The sequence below is a fragment of the Manacus candei genome, unplaced genomic scaffold, assembly GCF_025592945.1.
Source record: "Manacus candei isolate 608988 ecotype Guabito, Panama unplaced genomic scaffold, ASM2559294v1 h1tg000008l, whole genome shotgun sequence".
NCBI classification, from domain to species: Eukaryota; Metazoa; Chordata; class Aves; order Passeriformes; family Pipridae; genus Manacus; species Manacus candei.
Window position 1 is genome coordinate 12,429,606 of NW_026138056.1, and position 16,888 is coordinate 12,446,493.

A 16,888-nucleotide genomic window follows, 5' to 3' on the forward strand; every position below is an offset into this window, starting at 1 on the left:
TAATCCCATAAGTCAGATATCACAGTCCCACTTCAATTATGCTAAACTCTTATGTTAATTTTAAATCATGTAACTTAATTCCTGGCAAAGCAGGCTGGTGATTTTCAAAATGTGGTTAATGAGGCAAAGTACAATCTAGATTCTGCTACTGAGATCATCTGAATCCCTTAGGTCGCTGAAGATGACTATGGAGAGGCTCTTCTTTACAAACGTCTGGGTTAGATTTTCAAAGAATGAATTTTTAAGTGCAGTTAGGGGCTATGAAATTTGAAGTTGAGCATACAAAGAAGTTAAATTACTTTCACTAGAGCCATAGAACAACAGTGCAGCTAAAACAATTACGCTTCTGTGCACATACATGCTTTAAAGGCCTTAACTAGTGTCCTCCCCTGTTAAATCACAAATGTAAGCCATACCAGATTTTCAAGATGACAATCTGGGGACCTGATGTCCATGTCCACGCATGCATGCAAATCAATGTCATTTTCCCTCTCATTTGCAGAAAACAAACATTTGCTAATAATTTCTTTCAACCCTTTCCTTGACTCAAACAATAGCTTTATCTAAGACCAGTTAGTAGATAAAATCCTATGAGACTGCAATGCTTTTTTAATGTAATTACACCTGCACCCCCCCAAGTCTCTGTCATTCTCTGATCAGATAGGCTGAAAGTTTGTCACTAAAGCTCACGCAATGTGGAGCTTAAGTTCTTCAGAAACTTTGCGATTTACTATTATTTCTCTGAATTAAAGTATTCATACAAAACTCACATATAGATTGGCTTACATTCTTTATTAGCAGTTAAACTTTTTTCCTCATATGATTTTTGAAAATATTAGTACACGAGTAATTTTTTTGTCTGTAAATTAACAATTATTTTACACACATCCACAACAGACAAGACAAAGCAAATATATAGACATCCAAAGGTTGGTGTAAATTTATTTTTTATTAATAACTTCAATGGCCTTCCTATAAAGCAAGAGAGATTCACTCAGGATTTGAGGCTGAATTCAATACTTACAAGAGCAGAGAATCTAGAGGTCAAAGCAAGGTCAAATCCAAGTGAAAACCAAGGCAGTTTTTTCATGAGTTAGGAGGTTGGATGGTACAAAATCAAAACTGTCAGGAGGTTCTCTTTAGTGTCCTTAGTGCATAGTCTCACTTGAGAGCAACAGTCATGAAAGTGCATGGCCAAGTTAAATAAAAATTAAATCCTGCTGGGTAAAGACACATGGGAATGCAGTAAGAGCCATTAACCAGCATGATGCACAACACTGGAGTGGCAGTGTACTGGTGTCCAGCATGACATCAGCTGTAAGGAACCACCTCTCCAGTTTGGTGCCCCCATGGTGTGGCTGGAACAGGAAAATCTGGAGGGATTTTTGCCAGGAAAGGCCGGAGTCAAACACTATCTTGTGTTAAAGGGGGAGTTTAGGGACATGTACTACTGAGGAAAAGCATGCATGGGGGCAGTTCAATTGTCAGATATCCACTCCCAGACACTTCTGCTGTTAACACCTGTGGGTCCATCCAGGCATAGCAAGAGCTCACACAAGCTCATACAAAAGTGTGTATTTACCTGTCCAAGGCATTCTTGCAACTTCTTATGGGTGCTGAACATCTGCACCTCCCTCATGGTCATGACACATACCACACTGCAACACCTCACAGTGATGATGTCTTTTTCCTTCTCCTCTTTGCTCTATGGCCCCAGGGAACAGGCTGGATTCAGCTATGGGTGCTGCTAGTCACAAATAGGATCACCTTCAACTTTCTCCCTTGGAGTGGCTTGTCCTGCCACAAGGAGAGACATGCAGAGCTTGCTCAATTACATACTGGCACCACAGAGACTGGAGGTGGCTTTCTTCCTCTTCTGAGGACAAAACTGAAGAAGAAACAAACAGCCAAGGGTACATAGGAGATGGTCTGCCCTTTCAGCAGGGACCCACTCCTGTGAAACAACTGAAACTGTACATTTGCCTGAGATAAAGGAAAAGACAGCAATAATTGCACTAGTTGTGACCAGTGATTGGGAAGAGAGGACATTTTACTTGCATCACTTTCCCATCAAGCTGTTTCCTACAACCTGCTATGTCAAGACACTGGAGTAAGATGACCCAAACCACTCCAGAAAGCAAAGAACAGGTGACATCTTTATTGCAGAAGGGCATACAGATTTTTCCTACCCATTTTAGGGACATGGTCTAGTGGTAGACTTGGTAGTGTTATGTTAATGGTTGGACTTGATGATCTTAAAAGTCTTTTTCAATGATTCCATGATCCTGTGATTTTTCAGAGATTCTCCTCCTCCTGGGACACCCTGGTGACCCATCCTTCAATGGAGGTTTCAGGAACAACTGCATATGTTGGTCAGGCAGCATTTGAGGGAGGAGAGCGAAGCAGAATGTAGAAGGTACCTTTTCCTTTTATAACCAGAACTGAGGGACTCTGGACATACCTGCCTCTAGGAAAAATCACCAATACACATCCCACCCCATAGTAAGTATGGCCAGTCTTCACGAACGAAGATTTGGGAAAGGTCATTACCCTTCGAGCCTGCGCAGGGGATTTTTTAGGTGAGACACAGTGTGCGCTGAACTGAGCCCACCCTTTAATCCTGAGGTTCATCTGCCGGGGCCGAGCGAGCTTGGACGGTGGCAGCGAGGTCCTCAGGATGTAGGTTTGTTTAGAGTGACGTTCTCTTGGATGGATGGCCTTACAGGGCTGACGAGCTCCATCTGCCCAGAGGGGTTCCCTGACTGGGAATCGAACCGGGGCCGAGGCGGTGAGAGCACCGCATCCTAACCACTAGACCACCAGGGGGTCCCATCCCACCCCATATAACTGAAGCATCCACCCCACTCCTGGGGTTTGCTGGTTGCTGACAAGGCAGGCAGGACAGCAAAACACAGGTGACTTCAGGAAGCTCTGGAGGCAGCACCAGTTTATGGGCTTGGGAGGCAATGGGCATACGCACCTTCTGTGTTAAAAATTCAGGTGGGCTGATGATTGGACCCTGGCAGACCAAGAATGGTCACAGCAGTTGCACAGATGGTTGCTTCTCAGTACAGACATTAGACTGTTCCGTAGCTGCCACACTAAAACTTTACCCTATCACCAAAAATGAAGACTACATTGAGTATTGGGACCACAGTATCCATGCATCATATGTAATGACGTACCCTCTGTAAGTTAAAATCTTAATTTTAATGAATGCAGCAGCTCTCTGAAAGTAGAGAAAATATGCGCTCTCTCATATTTGTCAGTTCCAGTGCATCAATCAAAATGGGGTAGTGGACTGGCACTTCACAGGTTTACCCAAATTTACTCTACTCATCAACTGAGTTGCTGTGTTATTTGTAGCTTGATGCATTTGTATTCAAGTGCATCCTCAATAAAAAAAAAAATCAGGCCTAAAAATGGCTACAGTTTAATGGTAATCAAACAACGAAGCCTTGCAACTGAGGATGCTGCAAATATTTTAGAAAATTAGCCAATGCTTCTTTATTAATAACTGACAGAAAGTAAAAATACATTCAAAAGTTGTTTCAAAAACAATTTCTAAAGCAGACACACCAAAAAAGAATCATGCTACTCTGAATGTTTTCTTCTTAAAACATTAAAAGAACATTAGGTAAGATAACGCAACAGCTGGCTGAGCTACCATAGTGTAATCCACAATCGTAAAAGCAGCTTTTTCAGGCATTTTAGTGCAATTTATGCTGTTAACAGGTCTTTTCTGTGCATTCTCCTATAATTTAATGCCAATTGATATCACTCTAGCTTATAAAATCCCCACTAAGTCAACTCCATTTAGCAGTAACTTTGTTTCCTTTCAGGGCTGATATCAAAGTAGTTGCTTTGAATCCCAAAACGATAAATATCTAATAGAAGCCTGAAGCTATTCTGGTGCTATACACTTGGTGATGTGTAATTGAACATTAAGTAATCAAGGTAATAGAAGTCATAGGTCAGCTGTCTCTCCTCCTTAGACAATTCCTTTAAGTATTGCCTCACTACTTCTGCACTTGTTCTCTCATCAGAGGAATGTCTGTCTTTGAATTTAGGGAACTTCAGATCAGTTGGAGCACCTACCAGCTGCAAAAAGTAATTGGCATCTTCTTCCAGGGTTTCAAACTTTCCTATAAAATCATAGTTGATGAGGCAGGGGTAGCAGAGCTTACTGACTTGCTCCCAATGAATGTCCATTCCTACTGGTCGATGGGAATCTAACAAATATTGGATAAACTCCTTGAACTTAACTCCTGATCCTGTTTTCAAAGCCTCTTCATCTGCGTTATGTCTATACTTCTTAATTATTGCCTTCCCAAATACTGGATGGTAATAGCTGTTTGGATGTTCAAACTTATCCCTGAAGGCAGATACCAGTCTTTCCATAGGATCACGTACAAATATAAACTTGGTGTACATGTTCAAGCGTGTGTATATCCCTTTTAGGTCATAACTGTCCAGTTTCCTTAGGTGCTTTCCATAATGTACATCATCATGGGAAATGTTGTGTGCTGAAGTGGCGAGTCCACTGAGCACCATGAGGACCCTTTTCCAATTGGAACAGCCTGCTTTTGGCACTTCACAGTACAGGACCTTGTGCCTGTCCTCCACGTAAATTCTTGACACCAGGTGTACCAGGTGGGTTTGCAGCTTCTTTCTGCTGTTGTACTTCTTACAGAAGTCATGCAGGAATGACCTGCGCTTTTCCTGCGTGCTATCTACATCCTTCCACTTGTTACCCTTGACTAACGTCTTGTTTAATGGGTGCAGTGCAGGGGGTAAATACACTCCTCTGAACCAGCTGACAGGTGACTCGCTTGTCTTCTGCTGGTCAGGCAGTTGGCTCACCAAGGAGGCAGCTACCACACTGAAAGGGTCAGCCTTGCCCTGCCAGTGCTTGCTGCTTGAGACAGCCATCTCATCTTTACTGAGGCTCACGGGAGCGCTTCTGCTCCATAATGCTTCCCTTGGCATCCCCGGAGGTTGGAGTGTGAAATCCTGCAATCATGGAAAGGAGCAGAGCTTAGAGTGCAGTGATAGTCCAGCCCATTCATGTTGCAACAGCAGCAAGGTGGGTTGTGCTCACAACCAAGCCACATGTGGTACTAAAAAGTCTCTTCTGAAGCACTTGATCAACCCACCTAATTCAGGAACTAGCTGGGCTAAATTACTGACATACACACTTCTGAAGCTTACCTGTTAGCACACAGTAGGTCTTCCTACAAAAATAAATAGCTTGAGTCACACATTTTAAGAAATCAAAAATGATTCACACAGGGAGGCTGATAGTCCTGGTAGGGGTGGCCAGGTGCTTTTCTCCACTGAACACATTTTCCCCCATGACAACACTGTTTGAGGTGTGTGGTCATTCTATGGAGTACACTGGCACAATCATAGTAACAGGTGCTTGATCTACTCCCACCACTGTGGTTTGGAGCAGGCCTTGTTCCCTTGTGGTGGTAGGGGACTAACCTAGGCCCCCTAAACAGCTGACATCAGTGGATTTGAGCATAGTGTAGTGACAGACAAAATCCTCCCTCCAAAAAGGTCCTACAGACATATGATGGAAATGGGATGCATTGGACTGTATGTACATACAGGTGTCTGCAGTGCAGATGCCTTTATCTGAGCCAGTTGCTTCAGCTGATAAGAAAAAATAGGTGCCTTTAGAGCCTATTCCCTCTGACTTATTTAAACATCAACATTAATGACACCAACTAACTAAACATCAGCTAGTGACTCTGCAAAGAATGTCAAAACATGAGACTTTCCTCTCAAACATCTTTTTCAATGTCCCTAGCCACTGTGCAATCCACAAACCGCAGGAACAGCAAAGCCTGCATCTGTGTTTTGCCATCAAATTCTTGTATCATGCAAGTTGACCGAAGAGTTTCTTGCAGTTTGAGTATTACTGCTCACTCATTCCCAAGTGGATTCTCATGTGTCTACAAAGGCTTGTAGATTTTTTTCTCCCTCAGTAGGCAAGCCTGTTGCACTGGGACACCTATACAGCTGCTTATTTTCATTACACATCCGGAGACGGAGGATGCCAATCAGCAGGTTTTTAAATATCCTATTGCAAATACCAGATAGCCAAATGGTTAGATGGACAGACATGCAGAGACTGCCTGCTTTCATAAGTCTAACTTCTTTTGAAATCTACATAAAAAGACTTTTCTACCATAAACTGATTAAACATTCACTGGAAAGCTGATTTGTGGACTGGCAGATCATAAGTGTGGATTTGGGGGGATGTGATAGCTCATAGGTTGATTCAAATAAGGCTGTTAAAAATTCAGACGAATAATGTAAGAAATGCTAATGAACGGAAAACAATCTGAGTTCCAGTTTGAAAAAAAGCCTATGAAAAACAAGCGGTTGCAAGGCAAGTTAGCCTGTGTTAGAGTGTAATAATTTCCCATACAAAAACAAACTCAGGGGATCAGGCTTTTCTGTACTGCTGCAAGCCACTGACAGGAAGGTCTTTTCTTCCACTGAACTGCTGAAAATTATTTTTGTATTGGTGAAAACAAATAAAAGAAGAGAGCCGTGCAGGACTTCTACATCTGTGAGAGAGGGCATGTTTTTAGAGATGCAAAAGGATACTTAAATTCATTTGATTTCATGTGGTCAGATTTTCTGATATAATATTTTTTTTTATTTTCTGCCTAATATTATATTCTTTAAAACAAATGAAGCACATGTATCTGGAGATTTATCCCTTCTGCTCTAGGATGGAAATAATTCAGGAGCTTAGTTAGTGTATAACAGAAGTCCTACTAGTAAACCAGGGTATGATTATGAGCCTAATGGGAATTTCAGCACCACAGTGAATGGCAAGGTGCCACTCTTACAAGTGCTACTGCAGAATACAGACTTGCAAATAAATAAATGTTTTTACCTTAAAAGGAAAACCTGGAACTTAAAAAGGTGAAATGAAAAGTATGGGATACACAGAAACCAACCCCACAATACAAGGGTAAACAGAAGTAGGAATAAAACTATAACAATGCTATAAAGATTGTAAATTCATCAGTGTGGCTCTGGGGAATTGAAAATTTAGAAAACAGTTTCCAGTGATACATGACTGTACTGGTGTTCCCCAATGCAGGGAAAACTCAAGAGAGGGCACCACCTGATGACTTCCTATGGTATGTCATCTGAATTTAGCAGTCTATTTCAGGACATATTTCAGTGCAAAGAAACTTAAAGCATTTGAATTTCAAACAGAAGCCACTAATAGGAATCCTACACTTCAGAGGAAAGTTCAGCCCTCTGAATTCAGCCTACAATCCTGAACTAGTGGAAGACGCCTTACTTCCGCCAGGACAGGAGGGAAAAACACAGACTGGCAGGTGCATGGTCTTGATTTTGTTCCACTTCAAACAGTCTGTCTGGGATCTAGGAACAACCACAGGGGATAACCCAAGTGGGTACCAGAGGAGGATTGCATTTTAGTTGCAGAAACTGTGAGTGCAGCTGTAGGACTGCCTACTAAAAGATTTTTCATGGGATTAAAGACTTCAGAGAAGGATGTACAGAACTATTCAGAGAAATCTCAGTTAACACCCTAGAGGAACAACACATGCACAGAGAAAGTCACTTGAAAGGGGCTACGTCCTAGTGAGATGAGGCAAAAAAAGAAAGAATTTATTAGGAAAAAAAAGCCCCAAACAGAAATAATAATTAAAAAAATACCTAGGGGGAAAACAATGGCCCAGGAAGTTTTGAGGACCAAAAAATTATCTAAATATGTAAAATACTGTTAGTTGCTTCCCCTTTCCACTTCCCCTTCTCTTTGAGACACATATTCCATAGTGAATACAACACTATTGGCTAGTAAATGTTTTTATAGTGTCCTTGCAGTAAATGCTGGCTGTAACTTTCTCTGTCTAAGAATGGGAATGGATAATGGATAGTGATATTTTCCAAAGGCATAAATGGCCGATACATTGCCATGGAAGTTTTCCAACTCAAAAAAGAAAAGATCAAACCTTCCTACACACTTGCCTGAGCAAGCTAGGTTAGTACCTAATAAAAGTGAGATGAATGAAAAGGTGAATGAAGCTTGGTTTTTGATGAGAAATATTTAACTAGAAAGTTTTCTGAGGAAACTAACAGAAACTATTTAATAGATGGTGCCATATTCTCTAAGCAAAACTACCTGACATTCTGACACTTATGTCCATGAGAGAGCTGAAAGTCACATGCTCTGGAAGGATTTTAATGTTTTTTGACACTAGTCTTACACAAAGTTAGGTGTCTTCTTTGCCTTCCTCTTGGTGCCAGTGATTTTTCAATGCCCATTTTATGATACTTTAAAGATCTGAACATCTCCATGTTATACTGATTTTTGTTTTCACTGCAGGAACAGTAAAACAAAAACCCAGCAAAAGTAATGCATTTTTTAAAAAATCCTTGTCTATTATATCTACATTCCTAACAGTCCTTCTCACAAGCTGCTGAGCACCATTGCTCTGGAAAATGCCAGAACATACACCAACAACAGGCAGCATGCAGGTGATATCAGATACTAACTCTCAATCCAGATCTTTCCATGCAAACAGTCCTTACTAAAGTCTTTGAGCCAAGTATCCAAGGAGAGGGATGTCCATTTATGGGTTTCCAAAGAGAAGCTAAGTTTGGGAACCAGCTGCCTGGCATGGGAGATGAACTTCATCTTGGAGTTACCTTGGATAGATCAAAGGCTGTCCTTGAGACATGCTGGCAACCAATGCAGCAGGTTGTGTACATTTACTCTGAGAACTAAAATCCAGAGAAGTGTTGCACCTTTGCAGTAATTGTGCAGAGAGCCCTGTCCTCTGCTTGCATTAACACATTTGAAAGGAAGTTAAGAAAAGGTCATGAGTCCAATTTAGGAGAGTAGGCACTCTATCTCACTTTAGGCAGGCAGGAACTGAAGATGGATTTAAAAATTAGTTTAAATACAAGGAAAAAAATGAAAATTACTTTACGAGTGTGTTACTGTGGTGTTTGGCTACCAGCAGGCAACTAAGTGAAGCTGTTGAAACAAAAGGTATTTTTGAGTCATTAATTGTGTTCATGTGTTTTATTTTTTTTTTTGACATTTTTATTGCTGGAGATTTCCTGCTCCTCCCCGTCCACAGAAAGATTTCTCCTCACTGTAAAAATAAGTAGCCAAAACCTTCTTTTATACATATTGAAGCTGTCCTTTCCTTTAATACCTTCACAAGCCACTGGGGTAGAAGAGATTGACTACTGCCAAGAATGGCTAAGACTCATCCAATTATGCTTTGTGGTGATTTTACAATGCACGGGTGGGATCTCATCCAGACAGTTTGCAATTAGAGCAACTCACCATGCAAAAAGATAATGATGTATTGGAAAGGCTGATATTCCAGGGCTGATTTACAAAGATTTAATGGCCTGAAGTGCAGGCAGTGCTGTGTTTCCTAAATGCTTTAGTACTGGATATTCATTTTTACTAACAAGAATAATAAAACTAAATAAGCTCAACAGAAAATGTAGCACAAAGAATAGTGGAGGGAATAAATATTCTGTTTTCTAGTGTTTTTCTCTGCTGCCAAATAACTACATTCTAAGTATTAGTAATGTATGGTTTGATCCTTAACATCTAGTTACTACATCTTCTCTCCTAAAACACCCTTCATGAAATAGTCCTCTAAGATGCTGCTTAGGAACAACTGCATGAGCCATGTAGGAAGACTGCTGTGCTCTGCTTTTTACTGTGGCTTGAGCTTGACTGCTGCAGGTTTGAGTGCCTTGAGGACTCTCTCAGCACTATTATTCTACATAGCTAATATGGGTGCTCTGCAAACACATGGATACTCAGAGATGATAAAACCTTCATCCTTTAAGTCAAAACTTATAAAAATTATTTAGAAGGTCAGAATATTTGCTTTTTCTGACCAACTCAGACATACTCACAGCAACTTAAGCAGAAGAAGCAAAGGCCTCCCAGTGAAGAAATGAAAAGATTTTGAAAGATATGCTTGGAGTATATATTACTTACATCCCAGTCCTTTGGCACTAGACATGTTCAGCAGTGCCAAAGTTCAGTATAAACTGAGAGCACTGTATGAATGTATTTCTTCACATTTCTTCACATTGCTTCTTATGTGAAGATTGTATTATAATGATCATATAACTTCAAAACCTTACTTATTTACCTAGGATCTCTCAATAGAAAACTGACAGAGAAAGGGTCTTCTGAGACAAGGTTCATTTTCCAATTCACTCTCTGACTCTATAATGATCAGTCTGACTCTGACTTTATAATGATCACATAGAGATCAGTCTCTTAATTCAGGTTTTTAGCTGAAGGCAGCTTGAGTACCAGAGGATTATAAAACAAACATCCTCTTACTTGGATAGTAGGTATGTGTGAGTCTTTGAAAACTCTGAAACCTATAGTTTTGGCCTAAAACATCAAGTTTTTCACTTAATGGTTGGATGAGTCTCTGAGCAACCTGATCTAGTTCAAGATGACCCTGCTTACTTACTACAGGGGAATTGGACTAGATGACCTTTGAAAGGTCCCATCCAACTCGAACTAGTCTATGGTACTATGACAACTGAGCACAGTTAGAAGAAGGACCATGATTGTGGCAAATGGTTCAGACTTGGTATGTAGCTTAAATATGAGGAAAAGTTTGCATGATTCCTATCTTCAGCAAGACAGTGAAGCCTGGATCTGTTACTACCTCACTTTAGCTGTACAAACATGTACAGCTGTACTTACATATGTACGTGTAAGTTTTCTTAAGTCTGCCGAAAAGAGAGATTATCCTTTACCTTCTTTTGTGATAGAAGGCTATTTGCAAAGCATAATTCAGAATGGTCATACTCTTCTACTACTATGCTACCTGAGCTAACATGTAAATATGATCAGAACTCTCTCATATCATAGCAGCTGTTTAGTGTAATGTTAGTGATCTAAAAAACCCCCCTACAGGATGTCCCAAAGGAGACACTATCCAAGTTGACCACAAGGGACAGAAAATATTTGCTGATGAGGTGCTTCACCTTCTGTGCAGTGGGGATATACCTCTTGATTCATCACTTGTGCTTAAAACAGCTAGTTCAGAGAAAGGCACTTCTAACCCCTCACGTCCCAGTGGAGTCACAAATTTTTGGCTTATCTAATTTATTCAGGGCATATCACTAATGCTACATTCCTCACAAGTCAGAGATGACACATGTATTCCTTGTGATCACTGCAAGTTTAGCAGAGGTAATTCTGTCAGAGACACCTTGTGACTCATACACCAATTCCACTATGGAAGAGGAAGAATGAAACAACTGTGATTTGAACTTTCATTGTTCTTTCTGCCCTAAAGTTCTCAAAAATGCACAAAATAGCAACAAGCTTATCTTTCCTCTGAGTTAAGATCAATGAATATTTTGTATGTAGAGCCATCAGTCCTGACAGGGAAGACCTTACTGTAACAGACACCTTATTTTCTATGACATATGTATCCCTAAAACACATGTACTTGTACCAAGCATCTCTAAGATTAATAAACAAGTTGAGGGTGAAAAAAATGAAAAAAAAAGAATATACGAGATACTCAGAACTTCCAGCAGACACTAAGAGGCAAACTTCATAGTTTACAACTAAATTACAATCAGGTTCACAGGAGATCCTTGTGAACTCTGAGTTAGACACAAATGAGAATAACTGATCATAGTAAGAAAAGAAAATACTGCAGGTAGATATTAATTAACAGATACCAGTAAATTTAAATACTGCTTTTCAAAACACAGCTTTGTGAATCAGTGACTATTGTCCCTTGAATCTGTTAGCAGAAAGTTCAGCATCTCATTGCAGGGTGACTTGGAGTTATGGCAAGGACACTGACCAAACTAGTGAAGAAGGAAAGAGATTTTTTTCTTTTTATGTGGTGTGGCCAAGTGTGAGCTGGTGTGGAAAAATTTGAAAGGAGAGCCTCAATCCAGAAATAGTTTTGGAGAACAACCCACACGCACAGGCAGCAGGGAAAGTGGAGAGGCCCAATGGGATAAGATAAATGGTAACATTGTCATGAGTATCGTAGTAGTCCCATCCCCATTTAATAAGGGGATGGAAGGAACCCATTTGTCTTTGACTGAGACCCTCATAGATACCTGACTCTTGGCTTTGCACAGAGCTCCCCTCCTTTCCCTGTCCTGTCTTCACCTACAGAAGCACGAAGTCACTCATGCTAATGAGGCAAGACAGTCTGCACAAGCCACTTCGACAAAGCTGATTCACATGGTCAGCAACTTGGATGAAGGCACTTAAGCTCTAATTTTACTCGCCGATTCTTGTTCAAATCCAGAATTAACTTCCTCCTGTTTCAGCCCTCACAGTCAAAACATTTGGTTTCTCCAAAGAATACTCAGAATGGGAAGGGCAAGAAAGATCAAGGCATGGTTAATAGAAAAAATACCAATAAAAATGCTATTATTTTCAGAAACTAACATATAAGTTTGCATGACTGATTAAAGATTCACCAAGACAACTGCAACCAAGTTTTGAAAATAAAAGCAAGCACTCCACTCCCATATTACAAATAAAGAAATAATTGTCAAGGTCAATAGATGGTAATAATAAATTTGCTTCAGGATAATGCAATACTGATGTTGCTTCTCTTGCTTTCTGACAACAGTTTTATGGTGGTGGTTCCTTGTACTATAACTTACAGACTTGTAAATAAGCACAGAGCCACTGCAGCCCAGACACCTTGTGTTTGGACAGACTCTGCAGCCAGTTTGCATGGAGTATGTGTCTCTAGATGTGTAGCTCAGATGCGTTGCTAACAAAAGGCAGATGCACTGCTAATAAATGGCAATTTTCATATTATGGACCTCTTAACAATTGGTCATATTTATCCCAACCTCCTCCCTATGCAATAATACTTGTTTTGGGTACGAGTAAACTGGTGTGTTCAAACTGTTTAATTCTGAGCTCAGTCCTCCTCTGTGTTAATACATCAACCACTGTGGTCAGTGGCCAGAAATCTTCATCAACACTCACTCATTTTTCTACACAGAACAATCTCACAGCAATGCAGCTTAAATAATCTGAAATTCAAAACGGACTCAAACTTACCATGCAATATTCATTTTATGAAGATTACCCTTTCTGGGTTTCCACCACACTGACATAAAAAGTGCCTGGACTGGATCAGTCCTGCCAACACTGGGGCACACCTGTCCCCACAGAAGAACAGGTCAATGAGGCTCAACCACCTCCACTGGGAAGTGATGAATAAGCAGAGGTTGTTTAAGATCTGGACTTGCGTTAAAATTAGGCACTTTGGTTTCCTTCCAAATTTGCCCCCCTGAAATGCAATGAAGATACAGCTACTGAAATAGCTGCTTAGATGTTTGTTCTCAGTAGCCAACGGTGGAGCCTGGATGAGCATTAAGACATTTGAAACAAAAATGAGGCAAAGAGCGTGTGTTATATGGGGAACCAATGTGATTCTAAGGCTAGAGGGTTTTGAGACAGGTACCAAATCCTTTCCTCAATTTCTGCAAACATCAGGTTACAAACAAGCTGTTCAACGAGATGTTCTTACAAGCAGCAACACAAGTGTTAGTCTAGTTTTGGAGGAATTTCAATCACATTTCCCCGTTCCCTCTCTCCTTGGCCAGCGCTCCCTGTTCCTGCCTGTGCCCAACAGTCAACAGTGGGCAATGTGGTGGTTTACCACCTGCATTCATGCCCTCTCCTGAAATGGATACAGAGCTGGGATACCAATGACTGCCTTCTCCCCAGCAAGGACAGTATTACCCCTGTGACCAGCCACCACCCCTCACATTCCTGACATCTTCTCTTATAGTTGCGGCTATAGTTGTCCCTGGCTTCCAACATTACTGAGAGGGAGATGGTCTGGCAGCATGACTGGACAGGATCTCCCTAGGGCACCCTGGGCATTTACAACCTAAAGGGTAAAAAACAAGATGATGAAAAACTGTATTCCTTCCCCACAAAACCCACCACCCCCTTTAAGACAAGAGGTCTGAAAATGTAATGCTGTGCTTCTGCAACACGGCAGAATTTCTCACATTAGTGGTTGTGGTAAGAGTCACAGGAATTTTTTTCCTGGTAAACAGAATCCATTTCTATCTTGTCTGCAGGTAAATACACTTATCTTCCAGCATAAACGAGACATGTTGCTCTTTTAGAGATAATAAGAAAAGTCTCAAATGAAACTAGGTTCAGATGAAGAATATTAATGTATATTCAGGCATGAAGAATTCAATTTTCCCCAAACTGCTTTGGAAGAGACAGTAAGATCTCTAGAGGTCTCAAAGCATTTTCCCTTCAATCACAATTAGTATTCAATTCAAATTACATTACTTTATTGGTAAGTAAAAAAGAAATAGAAACACATAATGCACCCTAGGTTGGTAAATATCTCAAATATGTCTTTTCCTACATTTAGACTCTTTAAAACAAATTCATGCGTTTATTTTTAGATAAAAATATTAATAGTCGATAATTGATTGCATTCATAAATTGCTGTGGTGAGAAAAGAGGTTGTGAATTGACAAAGGGAATTATCCACTGTGCACTTGGTTCTTACACTGACTGAAAGGTAGCATACCCTATTTTTGCTGAATGGGGCAAAGTCATGTTTATTGTAGATGAAACAAAATACCCTAGTTTATTCTGTAGCAATTTTTTGTATAGCTATCCATTTGGTATGTATTAATCTGCAAGCAGTGTCACAGAGATAAATGTGACACCCAAACACTAACTAGTTCAAGCACCATCCCTCCTTGAAGCACAGGAACAATAAGACCAGCACTGTGATTAAGGGTGGGTGCACTGGCCAGAGCCAGAGTGCTTAGTTTTATAACTTTGAGCAAGTCCCTTGACCTTCATACTCCATTTTTCCATGTCTGCAAACTTAGAAAAGACAATAATTACCTAGCCCATGTGAATATTGTGGTGAATATTCCTACTTTCTGATTAACACTGGTAGAAAAACCTTGTCAATTTTGCAGAGCAAGAGGAGATACAGAAATCTTAGAGTCACGATTGCAACTCAACTTTCTAGCCCATGCTGCCCTTCCTTGCTCAAACCTCACACCATTTCTTTCAGTACTTCTGTTGAGCTTTCAAATCCATTGCATACTCTAATGTCTGTGTTTTTTCACAAAAAGAATAATTCTTCATAAAATTTAAGATATTTTTATCTTCAGACACTGCATGTATGTTCCTGTCTATACAGCCTGAGAGACCGTTTCCTCCACAAGGGGCTGAAAAGGTTCTTACATAAAAGTCTCTGCTGTTCTTATTCAAATTATAGTTCCTCCTTTATTTTTTTCTGAGATTCACCATCTTGGTGCTATATATTATGCAGTAATCAATGAATGACTGCTATGTTATCTGAACTTGAAGGGGGCAGAGGATGGTATCAGAAGCAGACCTTATGAGCTTGGAAGAAAGAGAACTTTATGTGTAGGGGAAAACTGAACTTTTTTTCCCAACTGATTTTCATATCTTTTCATATACCAGATAAAAAATGAAAAATTAATTTTCAAAAAAGCAACTTCTACTTACTGATAAACAAAATATGCAGGGGGAGAGGACGGATCCCACAGTCAACCAGACAGTGCTCTGAGCTGTCTACCTCAAGGATATGCATGTAGACAAGTGAATGCCTAGTGGACATGACCAAGTGGCCCACCTAGCAAATGAGGGAAATGCTGTGGATGTAGTCTACCTGGACTTCAGTAAAGTCTTTGATACTGTCTCCTATGGCATTCTATGGAAAAGCTGTAAGCGTACAGTTTGGACAGGTGTACTCTTTACTGGCTAAAAACTGGCTGGATGGGTAGGCCCAGAGAGTGGTGGTGAATGGTACCGCATCCAGTTGGCAGCCCGTCATTAGTGGTGTTCCCCAGGGCTCAGCGCTGGGGCCAGTCCTATTTTATATCTTTATTGATGATTTGGATGAGGGGATCGACAGCATCCTCAATAAGTTCGTGGACCATACTAAGTTGGGTGGGAGTGCTGTTCTGCTGAAGGGCAGGAAGGCTCTACAGAAGGATGTGGATATGCTGGATCGATGGGCCAAGGCCAATGGTATGAGGTCCAATATGAGGTCCAATAAAGCCAAGTGCTGGGTTCTGCACCCCATACAGCACTACAGGCTGAGGGCAGAGTGGCTGGAAAGTGGCCCAGCAGAAAAGGATCTGGGGGTGCTGGTTGACAGCAGCTGAACATGACCCAGCAGTGTGCCCAGGTGTCCAAAAAGGCCAATGGAATCATGGTTTCTGTCAACAAGAGTGTGGTCAGCAGGACATTGTTTCTCTGTACTCAGCACTGGTGAGGCCACACCTCAAGTCTGTAGCAAGGAAGACTTTCCATGGTGGATGAGGATCAGGTTAGGGAATATTTAAGCAAACTGGACAGAAACAAGTCCATACGACCTGATGGGATGCACCCATGAGTGCTGAGGGAGCTGGAGGATGTCACTGTGATCCTATTCTTGATTATCTTTGAAAGGTCATAGTGATTGGGGGAAGGTTCCTGAGGACTGGGAAAAAGCAAGAGTCACTCCTATCTTCAAGGAGGGTTGGTAGGAGCATTGAAGAAATTACAATCTGGGGGCATGACAGAGCAGGGAACTATTCTTCCTCAGGTGCATATACTTTAATGAACTTCATGAGGTTTTTGTTTGTCCATTTCTCGACTCTGTTGAGGTTCCCATCTGGTGTCTCAACTCCTCTCCCAGGTTTGGTATCCTCTGACAACTTCCTGAAGGTACACTCCATCCCATTATTCTGGTATGCAATGATGAAGTTAAATGGTACTTTATTAGGCTGTGACCCCTGGGGCTGTGGGCTGTGACCACTGGTGACTGGCCTC

General features: G+C 40.9%; 2 protein-coding genes across 4 annotated transcripts in view; both read right to left on the reverse strand.

Annotated features, from left to right (window-relative positions):
- AQP4 (aquaporin 4) overlaps nt 1–16,888 on the reverse strand; it is a 51,010-nt gene that overhangs the window by 29,073 nt on the left and 5,049 nt on the right. The window lies entirely within an intron of this gene.
- CHST9 (carbohydrate sulfotransferase 9) overlaps nt 3,127–16,888 on the reverse strand; it is an 88,637-nt gene continuing 74,875 nt past the window's right edge. For all 3 annotated transcript variants that reach the window (XM_051775418.1, XM_051775409.1, XM_051775423.1), the window contains one exon: nt 3,127–5,013. In XM_051775418.1, coding sequence (XP_051631378.1) covers nt 3,916–5,013 — 1,098 coding nt within the window. In that variant the 3' untranslated portion in view covers nt 3,127–3,915. The remainder of the gene's footprint in view (nt 5,014–16,888) is intronic.